This window comes from Haemaphysalis longicornis, unplaced genomic scaffold (assembly GCF_048455015.1).
Source record: "Haemaphysalis longicornis isolate Haplotype H1 unplaced genomic scaffold, Haemaphysalis longicornis Haplotype H1 scaffold_5, whole genome shotgun sequence".
In the NCBI taxonomy this organism is placed as follows: Eukaryota; Metazoa; Arthropoda; class Arachnida; order Ixodida; family Ixodidae; genus Haemaphysalis; species Haemaphysalis longicornis.
In genome coordinates, this window is record NW_027526385.1 from 18,461,810 (window position 1) to 18,481,708 (window position 19,899).

The 19,899-nt window shown below is 47.8% G+C and overlaps 1 protein-coding gene across 1 annotated transcript; it reads left to right on the forward strand.

The window, feature by feature from the left end:
• The first annotated feature begins 4,697 nt into the window (after positions 1-4,697).
• On the forward strand, positions 4,698-15,365 carry LOC144139088 (uncharacterized). Its single transcript, XM_077671567.1, has 2 exons — positions 4,698-4,961; positions 15,139-15,365. Exons 1-2 carry the CDS (start codon positions 4,698-4,700, stop codon positions 15,259-15,261), a joined length of 387 nt encoding a protein of 128 aa, XP_077527693.1. The 3' UTR covers positions 15,262-15,365.
• Positions 15,366-19,899: the final 4,534 nt, after the last annotated feature.

Here is a 19,899-nt window from a genome sequence, read left to right on the forward strand (position 1 = left end):
CCCTTTTTGCAACACGAAAGGCGTGTAAAGCTGCATATTAGGCAGTTGGAACCTAAGACAATCGCCGTAATGACTTCCCAGCACCCCTATTCCACTTATACTACACCATTTTAGGCGATAAGGGTGCGAAAACTCTGGTGAGTGCCTCAATGTACACAAAATCGGGTTTTAATCCACCAGCATAGCAAAATCATCCAAGGTGGAGCACGTTCCTCCGAAAGAAAACAGAACCACGTGGTGCGCAGCCATTGGCCTAATTAAAACTATACAGCTTTCTCAGCGACTTCGTAGATGCAGAAAAATTGAAAGAAAAATGTATTCTCTGGATGGCGTCAGTACTAGGCCCACATATTGCCCACGGTGCTCGAAAATTAAATCAAAAGAAAGGATTCGTTATATCGGTCCGATTACAGGGCTCCTGCTGTAAGCCTATATGTCACGTCATCAAGAAATTCCGATTTTTACTTGTCACGCCGCCATGTCGGTCAATGCCCAGCTTTCAGATGGTGCGTGTCAAGAAGCAGCAAGACTTTAGCTTTCCTCACTTCATTCTTCTCAGTGCATCATATCTCCGGGTACGACGACAAGGACGGAGTTTTAAGTAACAGCTGCTTTGGGTCCACTTCAGCTGAAACGTTATCTTCCGAAGGTTGTTTGGCTGTCCAAAAGTTTAATGAGTAGTTCCTCTCCAGTGCGTTTTCAATGCTGCTTGAGCCCTCATGCAGCTGCCTTGAGGGAACGGAGTTTTGGGTGCGAAATTCAATGGCATTGTTACAGGCATGGAACGCCTAACAAAACTAAATTCCTAGCGTGGCGGCTGATAGAAACAGTGTGAGATGGGGTCCGGTAGTAGCCCTTTTTGGCCATGGCTGGGCTTCGTGTGTGCTGGCCTAACAAAACTAAATTCCTAGCGTGGCGGCTGATAGGAACACTGTGAGATGGGGTCCGGTAGTAGCCCTTTTTGGCCATGGCTGGGCTTCGCGTGTGCTGGCCACTTTCTCAGTCCAATAACGATCGGTACGCGAGCCTGAGAAGGCACTTGAAGTTCGCAATGCCAATAACAGCAGCTGCGTGGTTGCCATGAAGTGGTGGGGGACAGGGCGCATTCATTGTGGTAGCACGGCATATTGAAAACTCGGCTGGTGTCTGTAGGGCACCCATGTTTTTAGCACACAAAAAACCTCCATCCGTAGACAAAAAGTCTATTATGGCGGTATCAATTGCATTACCGGTGACTGAGATTCATGGTGACATGACTGGTAGGTTGGCGTATAGAAAATGATTAATACTGGTTAGCTACAATGTTGACAACTTCCTGACACGTGCATCTCAAAGATTTTATGTAAGCTCGTGTAATATAAAAATAATTAGATAGAGAGTGCTTTAATAATCATGCGTGTAGTTGTCCCTGTCCAAGCTTCGCGCCAGCATTGTGTTAAGTTACAAATAAACTGGGCCTTTTCCATACTCTGGTGACCACGTGAGGACTCTTCTTACGTGGACGATTAGGTACTGATATGTGCCAACTGGTTTTAAAGTTACGTTGTTTGGATGGAAAAACCTAGAGGTATTTACTTACGATAATTTCATAGATTTCGCTGCTGTTATGCTGTTATCTCATTAGTCAGAAATCACAGCAGACATAGGCAACAAGAAAGTACAATGTAGGGTTTGGTATTTTCGCCAGTAAATAGTTCCCAAAATATTAGCTGTTGCCCGAGGAAGTAATCTGCGTGCCTAATTTTGTTTAAAATTCATGGGCCTTCATTCAGTGAAGATAGAAGCCAGCGAAGCTTTATCTAGGGTGGGTCACGAGTACATCGTGCACCTGCTCTTACTCCTCAAGGCTCCATCTTGTCACCAAGTCTTTTTAACATCGCTTTCGCTTCGCCTCTTCCACTATTAGATGCCATCCACCTTCTGTCCTACTCTATATACGCGGATAACATCACAATCTTGTCAACCAAGGGCAGCCCACGCCAACTGTGGGACACTGTTCAGCAAGGGTGTCACGTCATCCAAGGCCATGTCACGTCTGTCGACCTCTCGACTTAGCCTTCAAAATCCGCTCTCGTCGTATTCAGTAACAAGCGTCACGCGGCGCCAGACCGCTTTCTTCCACAGGTACAAATTTGTGGCAGCCGTGGACCGCAAGTTGACACCCTTCGGATCCCCGGTCTCACCTTGCATTCCGCAGGCAGCTCTGTACCGACTCTGCGGACCCTCCACAATCAGATCGCTCAGCTTTCCCATCTCCTCCGCCGGGCCGCGAACCGAAGAGCTCGACTACAGGAACATCACCTGCTCCGCATGATCGATGCTTTTGTTATGTCTCGTATACTATATACAACTCCGTATTTGCAACCCTTGCCATCTCAGCTCTCGTCCCTCGAGGCCTCCCTCCGTACACTTCGCCACATCCCTGTAGGAGCACCCTCGTACGCCCCCAGCGCCACCCTTCTGGAACTCTGTATATACAATACTCTTGAAAAACGCATGGCGTGCCATCGCCAGGCCCAATTCGAATCCTACACACCTCTGCCCAAGGTCGTGCAATTCTTAACAAACTTAACTATCCCACTTCGCAACTAACTTCCATACCACCGGCACGCGCTCCTTGGGCCACTTTCGCTAATTTACGGGTTGACGTTTTGCCCCGCAACATGAACCCTGATCGACACCCTGCTCGTCGTGCACTGCTCGTTCAGGCCCTCTCCAAACGGATTTACTTTATTGACGCCAGCGACATCCCCTCAAACTCAACGGGCACGGCTTCATTTCTCCAACTCTCGTCTTTAGACACTGCCATGGTTTAATTTCTTTCCCACCTGATTCGACGTCCCTCAAAGAATACGCTATTTCCCTGGCAGAAGAGCACGCTACTCTCACTGTTCTTCTCCGGCTGTCAATCAGCCCTTCGTAATTTCGCTCACCATGAGACCCACCCACACACCAGTGAGTTCGTCACTTCGATACTTGCTTCGAATCCTCGACCACATTTCACACTGGTTTGGGTTCCTCGTCACCCTGGCGTGTGCGGAAACGCCCTAGCAAGCGCGCTCAGTCGAGTACCTCCCCCGAGTCCACCCATGTCCTGCCCAACCCTGTACTACCCGCCAACGGCTCGAACTCAGCCCCAAACTTCCCGCCGCTAACGATTTCACGACCAACGTCTGTCACGCACCCGGTACCCATCCACCAGTTCCCGTCTAAATTGTGAGGCCGCGTGCCTCATTCGGCAGGATCAAACCTCTTCACTCCCCTCCCATCACATTCTTCACCGCATCTATCGGCACCCTGGCCATCCTTCCTGTCCCACAGTTTCTTCCTACGCATCCGTCCCTCAATCTTATTGGGACTGCACCCCGCTCTCTTGCCCCATCCCTCGCCTCTATCATCTCCTGGGAGGTCTGGCTGGCTCCCCCGCCGAAAGTAAACATGCCGGATGCCCAGGTCTCAATCAATGTGTGCACCGGGTCCGCACACGCATTCTGCAGTACTACGTAGACCCGGTGAATTGGACACTCAAATGAAGACCTGAAATTCCTGCGGCAAATAAAGTTTGTTTTCTGTTTCTCCGCACACTTCTTAAAACCGGGGACCAACAGTTCTTCAGTTTCCGGTCTTTTTCGTCCGAGCGAACGACAGGCGTCGCGTATGAGCTCACCGACGCTGCAAATGTCGTCGGAACACGAGGGCCTTGGGCTCCTCCTTCTCCACGTAAATGGCTCTCTTCTTATCTCCCGCCCACACCTCACTCTGTCCTACCCGTGTAGCTCCTCCAATGACAAACACGACGGAGGCTCGCTAAAAGCCACTTAATTCCTGCTTTTCACTACTCGTGCGCCCTGCATTGGGACCTTTCTTTACTGCTCTGCTCCCGCCACGAGGTATTGGTTTTGGCGCAAGCCATTTTCATATTTTGGGGGAGAATTATTGTTTTCGAAACGTATTTGGGTATATTCTATCGAAAAAATGAAGCACAAATCTATTTTAATAATAAACGCACTGCTAGTACAGGTATGTATACACGTTTGCCCTCAAATATGCCTGATGTTTTTTTGCTAACATTGTTGACAAGTATTAAGTGTGTTACCAGACTCAGTGATCCCGAAAGGTTTGGCCATTATAACCTTCTCATTTCAGAATATTTAAAACTTGTGAAAGAGATGCCGGAAGAAGCGAGAAGGAAAATTGTTGGCATGCGTCTTTAAAAAAGATATGCGAGGTCATACCCATTTAAAGCTCCGATGTAAATAGAAAGGCGCTCAACACAGAAACACAAAAAAGTAGCACTGATTTGTGGAGATTTGTGCCCTACGTAAAAATGAGCCTTACAAACGCTGAGTAACAGCCACTGGCATAGAGGTACTGTAACAGAAAATATTATTTTATTGATATATTTATTTAACATTTATTTGAGTGACCAGAGGAATAACTATACCCTTAAAACTCCTGCTCACAGAGCACAGCTGCTGTTTTTTAATCGCTTGAGCACATGCTGTATCGGTATGTCTGTGCGGCTGTGGGAGTTTTCGTCGCATTGTCGAAAGATATTTCAGGAACTACGCCTGCAACAGCTGATTTTGTAAAAGGGTAATGATAGAAAGAAACTACACAATATCGTTCCCAGGCAGTGGAACATTAAAGAAAACGCGCGCCGCAGTTCCCTCATCAAGACGCCTGACGTTGCCTCCATGGAAACATCGTCCATATCCTCGAAACCAAGCAAGCGCAAGCATCACCGCCGGGGTAGTAGCAGCGCCGGTGGTTCCAAGTCAACGTCGAAGCAGACATCCCTTCAGGGCTCACAAATTTCGTCGGGTGGAGAAAAGAAAGCCACTGGAGGCAACACCTCGTCGGAGCTACTGCCGGTTCCCGCCCTTTTGGTCCAGTCGGCTGACTCCAAGAATTCGAAGCAGTCCAACCGGTCCACGCACTGCGTCGGTGACGAGCCAAAGGTACGTATTTTCGGGTCGGGAAGGTTGGCACGCCAGACCAGAGAACGGAGAACAGAGCCGCAGAGTTAATTGAGGGATTCATGTAAACAAACAAAAGGGCTAGGTTTGGTGTGACAGGCAAACTGAATTTATCAGAAGAAAAGTGTAGTTTTGAGAACGAGAATAACGTCCCTTATCCGTTTCGTGGCAGCAGTGTCTAGCAGAAACCATGGCAGAGCAGGTGCAAGCACAGTGAGTGCACTTCAAGAGAAAGTGGAAGAACTCTGGAGGGACAGGTCGCAGTGAACGGCACTTTTCTTTTGCAACGATGAAGCGTCGGCTGGCCAAGGCTATCCCCGGCACTTAAGTCTGAGAGGTTATAATCACCCTCTACACTCAGAAAATGATCCCTTTAGTAATCTGCAAGTCGTCAAGGGCCCCAGCAGCCAAAAGGTGCGAAAAACCACTGCCAAGAGGACCCCGCGCAAAACGTTTGCATAAAATAACGCTGCGGGTGACAGTGAAACCCTTCATGAGGGTACCAAAGAAATATTACACCGAAAAAGAAGCTAAAATATTGCAGCACTTACGAAGTGTGAATCCTGGCGGAAGTAATTTTCAGATTGAGGGGGAGACTGAAGACACTTAGTTCACGATTATGGCGTGGAAAGATGCAGCGTGAGGGTAGAGGATGACGAAAAACAGCCTTAGCGGATCCCAGGAGTTCGCTGTGAACGAGAAGGAAAATGCGAATGCAAGCGTAGACGAAGGCTAATTTACCGACGTCATCATTGAGTTCAGAGGTGGTCAGACCTCTCCCCCCAATGCATGAAAGAATGCAAGGGATTGCGCCAATATAGTGGGGCGTGGGCGCATCCCTGTACCATATGAAAGAGGATCCTGGGTCGCTCTACAGAAGCCGCATAGCACGAAATGTACGGTTGGGTGCAATATCTGGCCTTTAGTGGAATGAGGGAAGGTATTTGTCTGGAGTTCACGGAGATGCCGCTCCGCGGTATAGGTTTGAATTGTGTGGTGGGTAGGTGATACATGCTGACTAATAGCGCTCACATGCATGTACGCAATACCTTGAGCAACCGGAAGATCAGTCTCTATGCTGTTGATTTCAGAGTTGCCTGTCCGGCATTGTTCATCACGTTTTTCGCAATTACTTGATCTTTTCCGGCAATTAGGAAGGAGAAAAAGAACACAATGCTGTCGTGTACCACCGTAGCATAGCGGGTAATCCACGGATGCGGCAAGCAATGTTCTGTGGCATTGCTATGTGACAAGAACGTGCAATTTTCAAGACATTATGACGTGGTGCGGTTGATTAAGATGTGAAGATATATTCCTGGCTTTATGACTGAGGGACATTGCTTCGAACATATTTTAAATTTATAACATTTTCGCAGTTTGGAGGGGCCAGGAAACGGCGCCTTGCGTGCTTTGTGGCACCAGACAGGCTAGAGGCCATAAAAGCGGAAGTCTGACAGTAGCTTCCGCAAATCGCACACAAAACCACGAAACAGTCGCTATCTTCCCTCTCAGCGACATGTTTATTAGCCGGTAGGGAAACTGACAAGCCTTTTACCGACAATTTATATATTTATTTATGTCTACCCATTTTAATTTATTTATTTATTTATTTATTTATTTTATGAACTTGCAGTTTTATGAAGTGTTTTATGAACTTGACACTTGCCGCGCGGCCGAAATTGCTTAGAATAAAGCGTGCTGCGTCGTTCTGCACGAGCTCAAGTCATGCCACCAGATAGTCATGGCTCGGCTCCCGAATGGATTCTGCATAATCGATTTGCACAAAGTGTTTTTAAAGAGGTAGGTTCAGAAAAGAAATTGCGGCGCAGGTAACCAAGCATGGGGTTTTCATTTTTAGTAACGGTAGTGATATGAAGCGAGCAGGTAAGATCATTTGTTATGGTAATTCCCAGGTTTCGGTACGACGTCACAGGTTCAAGAAGAAAAGGCAATGGGAAGCAGACAAAGTGTCTGTTCTTGAAAAGCGTAACACTTTGCACTTAGTACTAATAAGGTCCATTAACCACGGTCACACCAATTAGAAATTGCATTATTGTCCGATTGCAGTGCGGTAACGTCGTTATCGTTAATTTGTCTCAAAGTAACACAGTCATCTGCAAACAAGTGAATATTAGAGAAAACACAGTTATCTGTATAATTTACATATATCAAAAACAAAGGTGCTCCCAAGACGGAGCCCTGGGGAACACCGGAATGAACAGAACTGGGGGAAGATTCCTGGTTATTGGATTTGACGAACTCGAAATGATGAGAAAGGAAATATTCGATGGATGCAAAAAGCTTATGATCTAGACTTCCTTAGTTGGTGAAGGAGTAATTTGGCAGACACCTTGTCAAAAGGCTTCGACAAGTCGAGGAAAATGCAATAAGCAGATGAGCGGCGATCTAAAATTAATGGTAGCTTGTCGGTTAACGAAACCAGTTGGGCCTCACATGACAATAGCTTGCGAAAACCATGCTGCGCGGGTGAAAAGAACGAGTTAAATTCAAGAAATTTGAAGTGATACGAAAAACAGTACGTCTTCAAGAATTTTGCATGGAATGCTTGTTGTGATGCGGGTGTGAAATCGTTAGGGGTGTGTTTGCTACTGGATTTATGAATGGCACCACCTTCCCGACCTCCCAGTAGACAGGCAGGGTGCACGTATCCGGAGTCTGCTGGAATATTTTGCATCAAATAAAGGGGAAGTTCTGAGGCCGACACCGGGGCTTGATAAGCGTTTCAATGACTGGAATATTTTCCTTACACCACTTGGGTCAGTAAAAGCTGGGCGCATGGCGAGATAACAGTTCTGAAGTTTAGGTAGTGAACGGTTAGAAGAACCAACAAAGTTCTGACAAAGAAGACTATTGAGTAGGGAAGAACACTCAGTACTGGCTGCAATGAAACCCCCTGGTGTAGTTAATGTACTACTATTCGTCTTAGAAGGGAGTGATGAAACGGCAAATTTTTTTAAGGTTGTTAACAAACACAGAAAAAAGAGTTTGCTGAGAGAAGTGTCACTTGGCAAGTTTCACTGCGGTAATGCTTTGTTGGCAGCGGTGTATGCGTTCCATTTGGAATTAGTCGGGGCTTTTTTAGACAGAAGATAACGCCGGTTTTTTCGGTTATATAGCCCGTTTAACTGTTTGTTGTACCAAGGCACCTCCGAGCTAGAATTTATTGCGCGCAGAGGAATGTATTTATCACATAGTTCGTGAACAGTATTTTTAAATAGGTTCCAGTGTTCTTGAACGGTACGCGTACCAAAGTGTCACAAGGAAATGTCCAGGAAGAGAGCTAGTTTATTGTTGATAGCTTAATAGTCGGCTCTTCCGCAGTCGCAAATTCACTTAGTTGACGTCGTATTCTTGCTAAGTGGTAAGTTTGTATTAAATACAAGGGGCGAGTGGTCGCTCAAGCCGGATAAGTATGAAATCGTGAAATAAAATTCAGCGTGTGTAGTTAATATCAATTACAGTTAATTACCGGTCTCTTGTGTGGTTCGGTACGGTTCAGAAATGAGCTGGGAAAAAGAAAATAAACAGCAAAGATTTATAAATTCAGTTATTGGAGATGAAGGTGGTTTGGATGCGGGGGTTTCCGAGGACTAAGATATGTGGAAAGTTAAAATCACCCATTAGGAATACAGGACCAGTGGGGTGTCGTGTCGAAACAATATTCAGGGCATCGTGCAGTTCAGAGGCAAACGCTGGGGGTTATGAAGGTGGACGGTAACATACGCCCATAACAAATTTTCGGTGTCCAATGTCAACGCAAGATGTTACAGGATCTAAATCAGTATGAACGTGAATTGGGTGAAATGGATACGACTTTTTGAGAGCTAGTAGTACACCACCGCCTTGACGCAAGGGGCGATTGCAGCGGTAGATGTTCAAAGACTGGTCGAAGATATCGCAAGAATGACTGTGAGTGTGCAACCAAGTTTCAGTGAGTGATGCGATATCAGTGCTAACCCTGTTAATTACAGAGTTCAAGGATTCTCGTTTGGTAGTTACCCTGCGACTGTTTGCTAGTATTACCGAAACATTTGGCACCGATGCACCGACTACCCTCGCGTGTTCCTAGCTGGTCGGGCTGTCCGGCAGAGCAAACGCACTCGCCAAAATCGGTGCTGTGGATTCAGTTTTTGGAAGCGGCGCAGTATGCGGTACCTGTTTGACTTCTTTTACGCTATCAGATCCGGTATCGTACACCCAAGGGCAGACGTTTACGGACCATGAAAGCAGCAATTTTGAGTTATTTCTCTGCGGCACCGCGGCCCGGCGTATTTAATGCAGTACTTCTACGACATCTCGCATGCATTCCACATTTTTTCGGGCTGCTATAGAAAGAGAAATAACCTAAAATGGCCATTTTTCTGGTACGTAAACTTTTGATCATGGGTACCGGTTCTGTTACTAGTTGATATACCGCAATGGAATTGGCGGCAGTGTGGTTGGGCTTTGCCGAATTCTAAGAGTTTCTTTCTAGTCGGCCTAGCTGCGGCTGAGTAATCTTGCAACACCGCGATGTCTTTAGTTTTTAAAACACCTCGGACGGAAAGATTCCCTTGTTTTATCTGGAAGCTTCGAAATTTAATGATGAAGGTGCGTATGCGTTTAACGCGATCGACATCGTTTCCAGTAATTCTTTTCCCGTCGCATTTGCCAGTGCAGCTAGCGTCTTTTCTGTTTCTTGCCATGATTACCCCGAGTCTGGGATGCCATGGACGAGCAGGTTATATCGTCGTGACCTGTCTTCTAGGTCGTCCAGGCGAGATTGCAAGACATCCTGGTGCGACATCGCGCACTCTACAGTGTCGCTGACAGCGGCCAGGTCATCGCCGATCTTCTTTATCACTTCCGATTTAGATTCTAAATGTTCAAAACGGCCGAAAATGTCAAGTAGCTTCGTTTCTATTACGTGCTGGCCAGGCTTCATTTCTTTGATATCTCTTTGAATGTCCGCTTGCCCTTTGGTTAATGCGAATGTCCGTTCGTTGATGTCTTTGAGTATCTGGAGTATTGTGCTCATTTGCTCTGAGTTTGCATCCGAAGGTTCCTTGTGAGCTGTGGCTTGGTTTCGGGGTATATGAGGACCGAGGTCTCTACGTAGTCTGAGAGAAGCAGTAACAGCGCTGCATCAACGCAATTGAGCAACGTTTCGTAAAGCACTTGTGGGCATGAGAGCAGTATCAAAACGCGATTGTTAGATCGCTGCGCAAAAAGTAAGAATTGATTACGCGCCTGCGGACCGTAGAGAATTTTCGGCATGCTTTTTCGACCGCTGCTCCCCCCACGAAAGGCAAGCGTGCTGCGCGGCTTGTTTAAATCCATGCGCCACAGTGCTGCTGCCGTCTCTTTGGCCGTGTTCCGGGTGATAGTTGAGTTGCTTAGCCAGAGGGGGATACCATCGCAGCCACGACTGCAGATATACAGCACGTGATCGCCAGTTGAAGCTTGAACGGCGGCCTTCCCAGGATCGAAGCGCGAAGGATGTGATGGACAGATGAAAAAAATCCGGCCATCTCCACGAAGTGAATGATGATGAGTGGGGTGAAGCTCCAATGCTTATCCTTCAAACCGTGAAACATTCCCACTCACATCAAATAAATAAACATCCCCCTCGCGAGGGGCACGATCAAATGCAGAGCATTTTCGGGGGCGCACGACGTTAAGTAGCTTGCGTTACGTTAATGTTGTTGCACTTGTGGAAACTGCTGACGAGAGAGCGCTCGTCCGCAGCAATTTGAATGAGTCAACGATATAAGGTGCGTCCGTAGCGTCCCATTCTGTGTCGGCTCTGTGGCGCAGTGGGTAGAGTACCATGTACATTGCGTTCCGCCCGCAGGGTCGAGGGATCGAAACCTGGCGCCGGATAGTATATTCCTTTATATAGTGTAGGGGGAGGGGTGCGGACAGCGACGGTGCGGACTACGATGGGACAACGCGGGTGACATCGTGAGTTACTGAAATCCTCTGCATTTAAGACTCAACACGTCTTTATAGGGGTGATTGTATATCACTTATATACACGATGTTTATTATTTACATATCGATGCAATTATCCCACGCCCGCTCCGATTCGACGTTTTCTTGCCGCCGCTTGCGTGCCGCCTCTGCTTTGCGGGATCTCACTTCGGGATCCGCTTGTCGACGAGCCCTCTTTGCTTCGGCTGCGCGAGCCCTCGCCGCTGCCGCCGCCTCCGGATCGATGCTGGTGCCGGCTTGCGATTGCTGCCGACGTTGGCGTCTTTCTTCGGCCTCGCGAGCTCTCACCGTGGTGTCTTGGCGGTGGGCCCGCATTGCAGTCGCGTCACAAGCTCTCCGCGCCGCTGCCTTCGCTTCGAAGGTGTTCATGACGAGTAGCTTGTGACGCCACAGGGCGGCCTCTCTAGCATCCACCGTGGTCCCGCGTAATTCGCGCCAACAGCGCCAAATCTTCCCCTAGTGGTACGTGGCGTCTGAAAAACGTTGCATTTATCGTCATGGCAACGAGTGGCGAGGGGGAAAGGAGGTTGGTGACGTCGCGGACGCTGATGACGTCATTTTTTCCGCGGCAGCCGGTCCGGGCCGCCACGAGCCGGCTGCAGCAACCGACGCTCGCCCAACTTCCGCGAGTGCCGCCGGTCGCTGCTCATGGGCCGCTCGGCAATGGCACCAGGCGCGAAAGTTGGACGAGCGGCGGCGATGCCTCGGAATGGCCGCCACCTGTCGTTTGGTATGTGTGTGCAGTAACGTGTTTAACAATTGAACGAAGGAAACATGTTGGTAATAGTATGTTTTCTGCTGTCGAATTGTTGTCTTTGTGGCGATAATAATTGGAGCGTTACACAAACATTCTTTTCGCTTTTCTTTTATTCAAAATTCATATGAAGACATCTTTGATTCGAAGTCATGAAAACACATGCACTACACAAAATATAATGCACATACATTTTATGTACACTCTGTTGGACTCTAAGCAAAAATATGACATGCAAATTTAGGCATGCAACATTGCAGAATAGGAAAAAAACGTGCAAGATGCACATTTAGGTACACAATAATTGATTACGCAAGAATAACTTCGAAAGTTCTAATCACTATACATATTTTTTTCGCGCACACCTCGGCGGAAGAAGGAAAGAACTTGGAAGTTCCACTCAATTTATACTTATTTCTTGGGCTCGCCTCGAGACGGGAATGTTCTTTAGACATTCAAAAAATTCGTTTCGGTTCAGAGACACAGTAAACGGGAACCTATAATTTAAAAGAAAGCACGCACAGGTATGCTTCAACGCCTGCCTTTTGGGCCAGTTAACGCAAACTCTGAAAGGAAGCGTTGACCCGACCATACACTTCCGAGAAATCTTGTTCACACCAACAAAATGCAGCAAGAAAAAACTGTTGCAACACAATAACCGCACTATTGACCACTCATTGCTATAGATTATATCTGCGTACAAAAATAATGCGCAACCACGTCGTATAATACAGAACACAATCGCAACACAAATCGAGCGCACCCGTCTTTTCTTTTTATGGCGCGTGAACAGTCTGATTATAAGGGGGGGGGGGACGCGCAGAAAAAAAGTTTTCCTGTATTGTAAGCCGCATGTACCGAGCTGCAGATATCGGCTAGGTTGTCACACGCTACTCCCTAGCTTGTGTCTGGGCAGGGCCTCTTTTCTCATCCTGTCCGATATCGATTCTATCTTTAGAACTATGGAACAGCAAAGCCACTCGCGATAAGATGACATGGCGCGGTCGCGCAGGTTAGATTGAACAGAAAAGCCGGCAATGCTACCTTTTTTTTTTATGAGCGAAACGCTTGCAATGGCAGCTGCAGACAACGCATGTATTTCGGCTTGGCCTTCCACTGCTCCCTGTGCAAATTGACTGGCATTGAACACCGCGGTTTTACGCCGGATTTTTCGGAGCACTGAAGCAACGTTTGGCAGCAGTTTTGCGCAAATATCCGTTTTGGAGCAAGATGACACCGGAAAAATTGGTTAGGGCACGCCACCCCGCGCCAACAATCGCCGTGGTAATAGGTACGCGCAGTCAATGACAAGAAGCGCGTACAGTTGAGCTTGCCTTCCTTTGTGAGCAGGTGCAGCGTGATAACTTTCGAGGGGTTGAGGTGATTCACCACAGGAAACGTCCAATGAAGTCTCGAACCGTCCTCGACTTGGGACCCCACCCAAGACTCAAACCCACTGCACGAAACAACAACAAAAAATACATCGATAAGAATCCTGAATCGACGTTCAAGCAGTTAGTAAGGCAATCGCAAAACGGCAATGCCGCCTCAAATTCACCTTACTAGCAAGAGTCTGCGCGCCGAATGCGCGTTTACTTCTATTAAAACTTTGTGTACCTGCAAGGCTGGGATATATTTGCACATTAGTTTCCACTCCAAGACGACTGACATGGCTCATTAACTTCACGTTACATGTGCGAAGTGAAAATAGAAGAGTGCAATCGGTCGGCTTCTAAGGAATTCACTATAACTTGTACAAAGCGAATTTGCTTACCTGTCATTTTTGGAGAAGACGAGAAACTTGGCCGAACTGTTTCGCCCTGTGTTGCTGCACCACAGAGCTGCGCAGGACTGATGACGCTCTTTCCCCCGCGGCCCCATATTTAGAATACATTCGCGTATATTTTATAATGCAGCGAAATTTTCAGCCCGTGGAGGCGTTTAGGCAACCCGCGCAGCCCTTCGCACGCCGGCTCACTTACGCACGCACCGAACTGGCCCGCCGTGCGCGCCCAGAGAAAGAAAGAAAAAAATATTGGCGCCGGTGAGCTGTTGCGCCTGCGTGAGGAGGCGCGGAAGCATGCGTGGTGGGGAAAGAAAGAAACGATGAGGGAAAGGGAAGGGCCACGCCGCAGCACCCTGCCGCTAGGATCGCCCCAATTTTGAAACCGAAACTAGCCAGAGTCGCCGACCAGTGGTGACGCGACGCCTTGACCAGCGACGCGCCATCTAGCGGGAGACCAATGAACTATTGCACAGCTGCGGCTCTAGCGGTCGCCTCGAGAACCAGTGGACACGGCGACGGCGCGACGCGGGACTTGGCCCGAGCAAGGGGAGCTCCGCCCCTAAATGATTGTCAGCAAAACCTGGGGGGCGTAGAAAAAAACTTTCGGCGTGGTTTCTGGAACGCTGATTTGATGTTCACGCAATAAAAAGATGTGTGTGGGAGTGATTTTATCCTCATTGCATCCCCTTAGTGCCATCGCCGCCCCCTGTGAGCAGTTTGAGGCCTCTTGAATGCGTCGGACCAATCTTTATTTGTATGGGGAAGGCAGGGCGGGGCCCAGTGGTTATAGTCTTTTGTGAAAGTTGATCATAGGCAGTGTTAGGGTGATATATAAGGCTAGCGACTTACTTGAATGGAGTACAAGAGAGTTCTTTTGTCCCGGAGTGTTCTCGAGGTCTCTCCGTGTTCTTGAGAGAAATTATTATCGGCAACATATTGGCTAATACAATAAATATAATTGATCTGCCTAAACAAAATTGTAAAAGCAATGAAACAAAGTCAGCAGAATCAATCAAAGCAAACAGGTTAGGGGTCAGTGCTGCCTTAACACGTTCAATCACTGTGAATACCAACCGCTTTATAAATGTGGACAATCTGAGCCTTTATGGCTGGACGGATATTTCCCGGATGGTGGCATTGGGCCTCTCGACGGAGTTCGCAACCTTCTTCGCGTACGGGGTATGTGCTCACATCGGTCCCTGTAGTAATCCAGACAGCTGGGGGGGGAGGGTGAGCCACTCACAAATCCGCTTTATTCTTGCGATGAAGATAATTTTTTCTGTGTCTTTACGTAGTGCCGGAACTGAAGAAGGATTACGTGTCAAATCGTACTAGTGATTGATTCAATCATTGACGTCGCACCCACAATTGCTACGGGAGAGAAACGAACAAGTAACCCTCGTACCCGTAAGCTTCGAAGGTTATGTTTGTCGAATAAGCTAAGGCCGCGATTCTTTCGGCGCCGCTCCTTCTTCTGTATCTTGATCAGATAACTTGCACGTGCAGTACTCTATTATCCTAATTGGCCGCCTCAAATTGGCTCCAATAACTGGATGTCACAAATTGCTCGCGCTGCTGGCGGGAGCATTTTAAAGGATACTTAACAATGAATCCGATCCTTCCAGGTGCCACCCGCTCTTGACATAATTCCGAAAGAGCACTCATCCATGGTGGAGTCTCCCCCTGCAGCTTCAGAGCCTACTGTCACTCCGGGCCAGACCGAAGCTGCCTCCGGGGCAACGAAGTGACGACAGGACAGCCACCCAAGACACGAGTGAAATGCTCCCGTATGTCTTGAAGAACAGCCGCCGTTTTTTATCGGATTCATTTTGCGGTGTCTGACTTATTTTACTTTTAACTCTAACAAATGTACATGTATTTCCTAACTAATATCGTTCCTAACTATTATCGATACCTATATTTATTGTGTGGGCGTGAATTGTAATGTATAATTTCACTAACATCGCAGCCTGCTCCTTAGAACGTTGTGCTTGGACTTGGCTATTTTTGCGAGCAACCTAAAGGTTTGGAAATCCAGCCAAGTTTAAAGAAAAACTTAAGCAAATAACTAAAAATTTAGAAACCAGAAAAAAAAAGCATTTTTTTTTCATTTTCTCATGCATTGTTTTCTTGAGGCAAGGTGGCCACAGAGTGTTAGGACTGCCTGCGTCTTACATGTTCGCCCACCAAAATGCCCAATATTAAAGAGAATTTATTATTCAATGGTCGTTGTTTCTCTCCTTAATGTGAGCCGCAGTGACCAGACGAAGTAGATAAGCTTTCGGTGGCGTCGTAATTTCGATTATCTTTGTTACGTACTTCGAGGAATTTGTTATTTTTAGATAGCAATGAGTGAAAGGTTGCAGTAGCAATGCTGCCATTGCTTCAACTCTTCCAGCTTCCGAGTGCAGACGGGGCAGTGCTTTGGTTCTCTCTCTAATGAGCAACGGTTCTGGCCTAACCCGTTTTGTTGTTGTAGATGTGTGACAAAAGTTTGATAACAAAGGAATAAAAAGACATAGTGTATGTCATAAAACACTTTGACCCTTAACTTTGTGAACGTGTGTTCCCTGTCCAACCGCATAAAATGGGGATGTAAAGAGACGAACTCCAGTACATGGCCTCCACAATGGCTGAGTCAAGGCAAATATTTGTAAATTGCGTAGGGCGAGCGATGAAGTCATCTCAATTTTGGCAACTACTTTCTCAATCGCCTTACAAAGAGAGCAACCATCACCACCTTTAAACCCAAGTGCGCGCATACAACGTAAGTACGGCGAGGTGTGTTGAAAAGCCTCAGGTGAGATGTTTTCACAATTCAAAACATGGGGTTTTCAAAACAAGCAGAACTTTGCGCTTGCATGAGTCTCATTCTGCGTTCTTCCTCATCTGTCTGTCTTTTTAGTGATATCCCCCATCCCTTTATACACGTGGTGTCTGTAATTTTGCCTTGCTACGAAAGATATAGTTTTCCCTTGTGGTAAGATGGATTTGACATCCAATTTATGATGCTCCACTGGGTTGTCCCCACCACACTTTTCATATACACTGGCGTCTAGTCAGCAGACAAGTCCGCTCAGCGTTCTTTATATACGTACTTGGTGTTTCAACGCCGTGGTATCCCGCGTAGTAGGGAGCATTTTTGCCAGTGAAGGTATCGGCAGCACTGCAGTTTTTTTTTGCGAACTCCCGTATTGCGACCACAACGTGCTCCCTATCGCTAGAGCACTAGCATAAATCTTCATCTGTGGCATTTGGGACGAGAGGGAGAAAAAACTTCTTTATTTGGCAGAGCTTTATGGCGGTGGAGCCTTCTTAGAGGTAGCCATGTGCCGTCCTTGATGCTACCGCTCTCTCAACCAGCAGGAGCTGATCGCAAAAAAGGGAGCTGGACAGCAGCGTCTCCCACTTCTCGGGGGAATGGGGAAGGGAGGGAGGTGGAAAATCAGGGTTCTGGGTGCAATGAAGAATAATGTGCCTAAGTGTTGCTGATTGCGTACAGAATTTGCATTTGCATTAGGCGTGATGTTGATTTGGAAATATAAGTTGCATCAGCGTTAGGTGGGGATACGTGTTTGTTTGCACAAGTATGAGCGTAGTTTCTTGTGTCTTTGTTAGTTGTTAGTGGGGCAGTGGAAGTGTTCTGCGACCGAGTCTGTAGTGCTCTGTCATTTCCTGGTACGTCGGGAGTGGCATAGGTTCATGTGAGTCCTCCGCGGCCTGGTCGACGAAACCTCGGGGCTTGAGTTGGGCTTCATCATTAGCCTCCATAGAGGAGTGGGCCGGCGCCCACTCCACTTCGACTACCCTGTCTGGTGGCTTGCTTGACAGCATGCGGTATGGGATTGGAGCCACCCAGCCCGACCTGAGGCTCCTGCATACCTCTTGTGAGTCAGTAATTACGACACTTGTCTTTGTTTGTGAAAGAGCTAAGGCTACGGGTAGTTCTTTTGTTGAGGCTGGTGGCAGGGTTGCTCCGACGACGAGTTCTGTCTTCGTTGTCACCACCGCTACTTTGGCTTGTATTTTGGGGTATGCGGCTGCATCTGTGTACTGCACTGTGGGCAGTAATCCATACTTCTGGTCCAGAGCTTTCGCTCTTGCTTCTCGCCTACCCTGATCGTGAACACGATGCGTGTTCTTCGGTAGTCGACGGATTATGATGGGCTTCCGCCATTTCTCCGGAATTTCCTTTGTGGTGGCAGCGGCCTTTACTGGTAGCAATTTTAATTGGGCAAGTACCTTCCGGCCCGTTTGGGTTTGTGCGAGGCGATATTTTTGGTTGGACAGGTGACCTTGAATTAGCTCATCTACTGTATTGTGTAGCCCAATGCTAAATAGCCTGTCCGTGAACACGCTCACTGGAAGGCCCAGTGCTTGTTTTGTTGCTTTCCTGATGACGGTGTGAAGTTTGCCGGTTTCTCTCTTGTTTAGAACTGCAACAGCACTGAGTAAGTTATTCTGGAGAGGATTAAAGCCTGGACGAGACGAAGTGTGTCCTTCTCTTTCATGCCTCTGTGCCGGTTGGTGATTCTTCTGAACATGTGTAGAACCTGTTCGGATGTTTTTTTAAGCCGCTGTATCATTTCGTCGTTCTTCGGGTCCGATTGCATCAGAAGGGCCGATGTCTGGTATCATCCTCTGCACGTGTCTTCATTCGCTTTAACATATGTGTCTCACCTTCGATTTCGATTGCTTGCGCACTATTTGCCATTCGGGGTGCCTTTCCCCTGTACGCCCCGACCACATTATTATTCTGCTCCTGGTGTGGCCTGGTGCCGATTGCCTTCTCCAACCTTGTGCAGCTGATGCAATGACTGGTGCTCCTGAACTCCCAATGTACCATTTTTGAATTGCAGCACGCTCCTGGTGGCAATGATAGCTATTTTTTCTACCCTTTAAATTCTGGGAGGCCTCTGGAATCTTTCTGTGCTGATGGCACCGCCTCCGCCCTCGTCTTCGGCAGCTACAGCTCTTTGATCGACCTGATGGTCTTCATCAGGCGTCTCATCGCTTCTGGCCTGCAAAGGTTTTTTGCCTGCTTCAGCCCTCTCTGTCGTGGTTTCGCTGGTCTGGTGCTCCAATTTTTTGTCTTGTCTTGGATTTCCATCATGAGCGTGCTTTTTGTGTTGCGTCCCTTTCGACTGTCCACCCTGTCGGGTGTTTCATACGATGAGTTACACGGGTGCGTATAGGCGTTTCCTAGTCAGCACCGCCAACGGACGCAGTCATGCCACCGGGGGGACGTTGAAAGCTAAATCCACGTGATTGTGGGACACAAATTAGGCGCTTTGTAGTGTTTGGCCTCGTAGTGTTGGGGTTCTGCGTAACAAAAATCCAAAGCCGGGTTTAAATCCTTTAATCGATGTTTTTTTTTTTTTCATTTGCAATGGTTTGCCTTTCTTGAATTTAATATTTTTATCACGTATATAATCTATTTTTGTCATCTTCATTAAATTGCAATAGGATTTCGGGTTGTTTTGTTATGTGTGGGTCGGTTTGAGCTAGTGTTTTTAGAATGTTTTTGTGGTTTTTCCTCTTTCGGATCCGTTTAGGCTATTTTTGTTGAATATTTTAACAGTAAAGCTGTTTCGCGAATCTCAATTAGAGTTTCGTGTTAGCGCGTGCCTCGCCGCGACCACCCGGCAGCTAAAAAACCAAGAAAATTTCTGCTCGTGTTTGCGTGCCTCGCCGCGTTCACCCAGAGTTCAGGGAACACGTTTGCCAAGCCAAGCATACCACTTAGGGAGATTGACCAAGATTGCGTAGCCCACTCGCCAGTTAAAAAATCAATAAAATTCCGAGCGCCCGTGTGTGCGCGACTCGCGGCGACCACCCCGCGTCCCTAGCGCACGTTTGTCAAGCCAAGAATACCACTTAGGGAGATTGGCCAAGATTGCGTAGACCACCCGCCAGTTAAAAAATCAATAAAATGCCGAGCGCCCGTGTGTGCGCGACTCGCGGCGACCACCCCGCGGTTCTAGCGCACGTTTGTCAAGCCAAGCATACCACTTAGGGAGATTGGCCAAGATTGCGTAGACCACCCGCCAGTTAAAAAATCAATAAAATGCCGAGCGCCCGTGTGTGCGCGACTCGCGGCGACCACCCCGCGGTTCTAGCGCACGTTTGTCAAGCCAAGCATACCACTTAGGGAGATTGACCAAGATGGCGGTGACAGTCCGAAAGTTAAAAACAAGAAATGCCGAGCGTTCGTGTGTGCGCGCCTCGCGGCGATCACACAGCATCCTTGGGACACGCTTGTCAAGCCAGGCATACCCATAGGGAGATAGGCCAAGATGGCGGCGACAGTCCGAAAGTTAAAAAGCAATAAAATTGCCGAGCGCACCTCACAGCGACCACACAGCGTCTCCGGCTCACGTATGTCA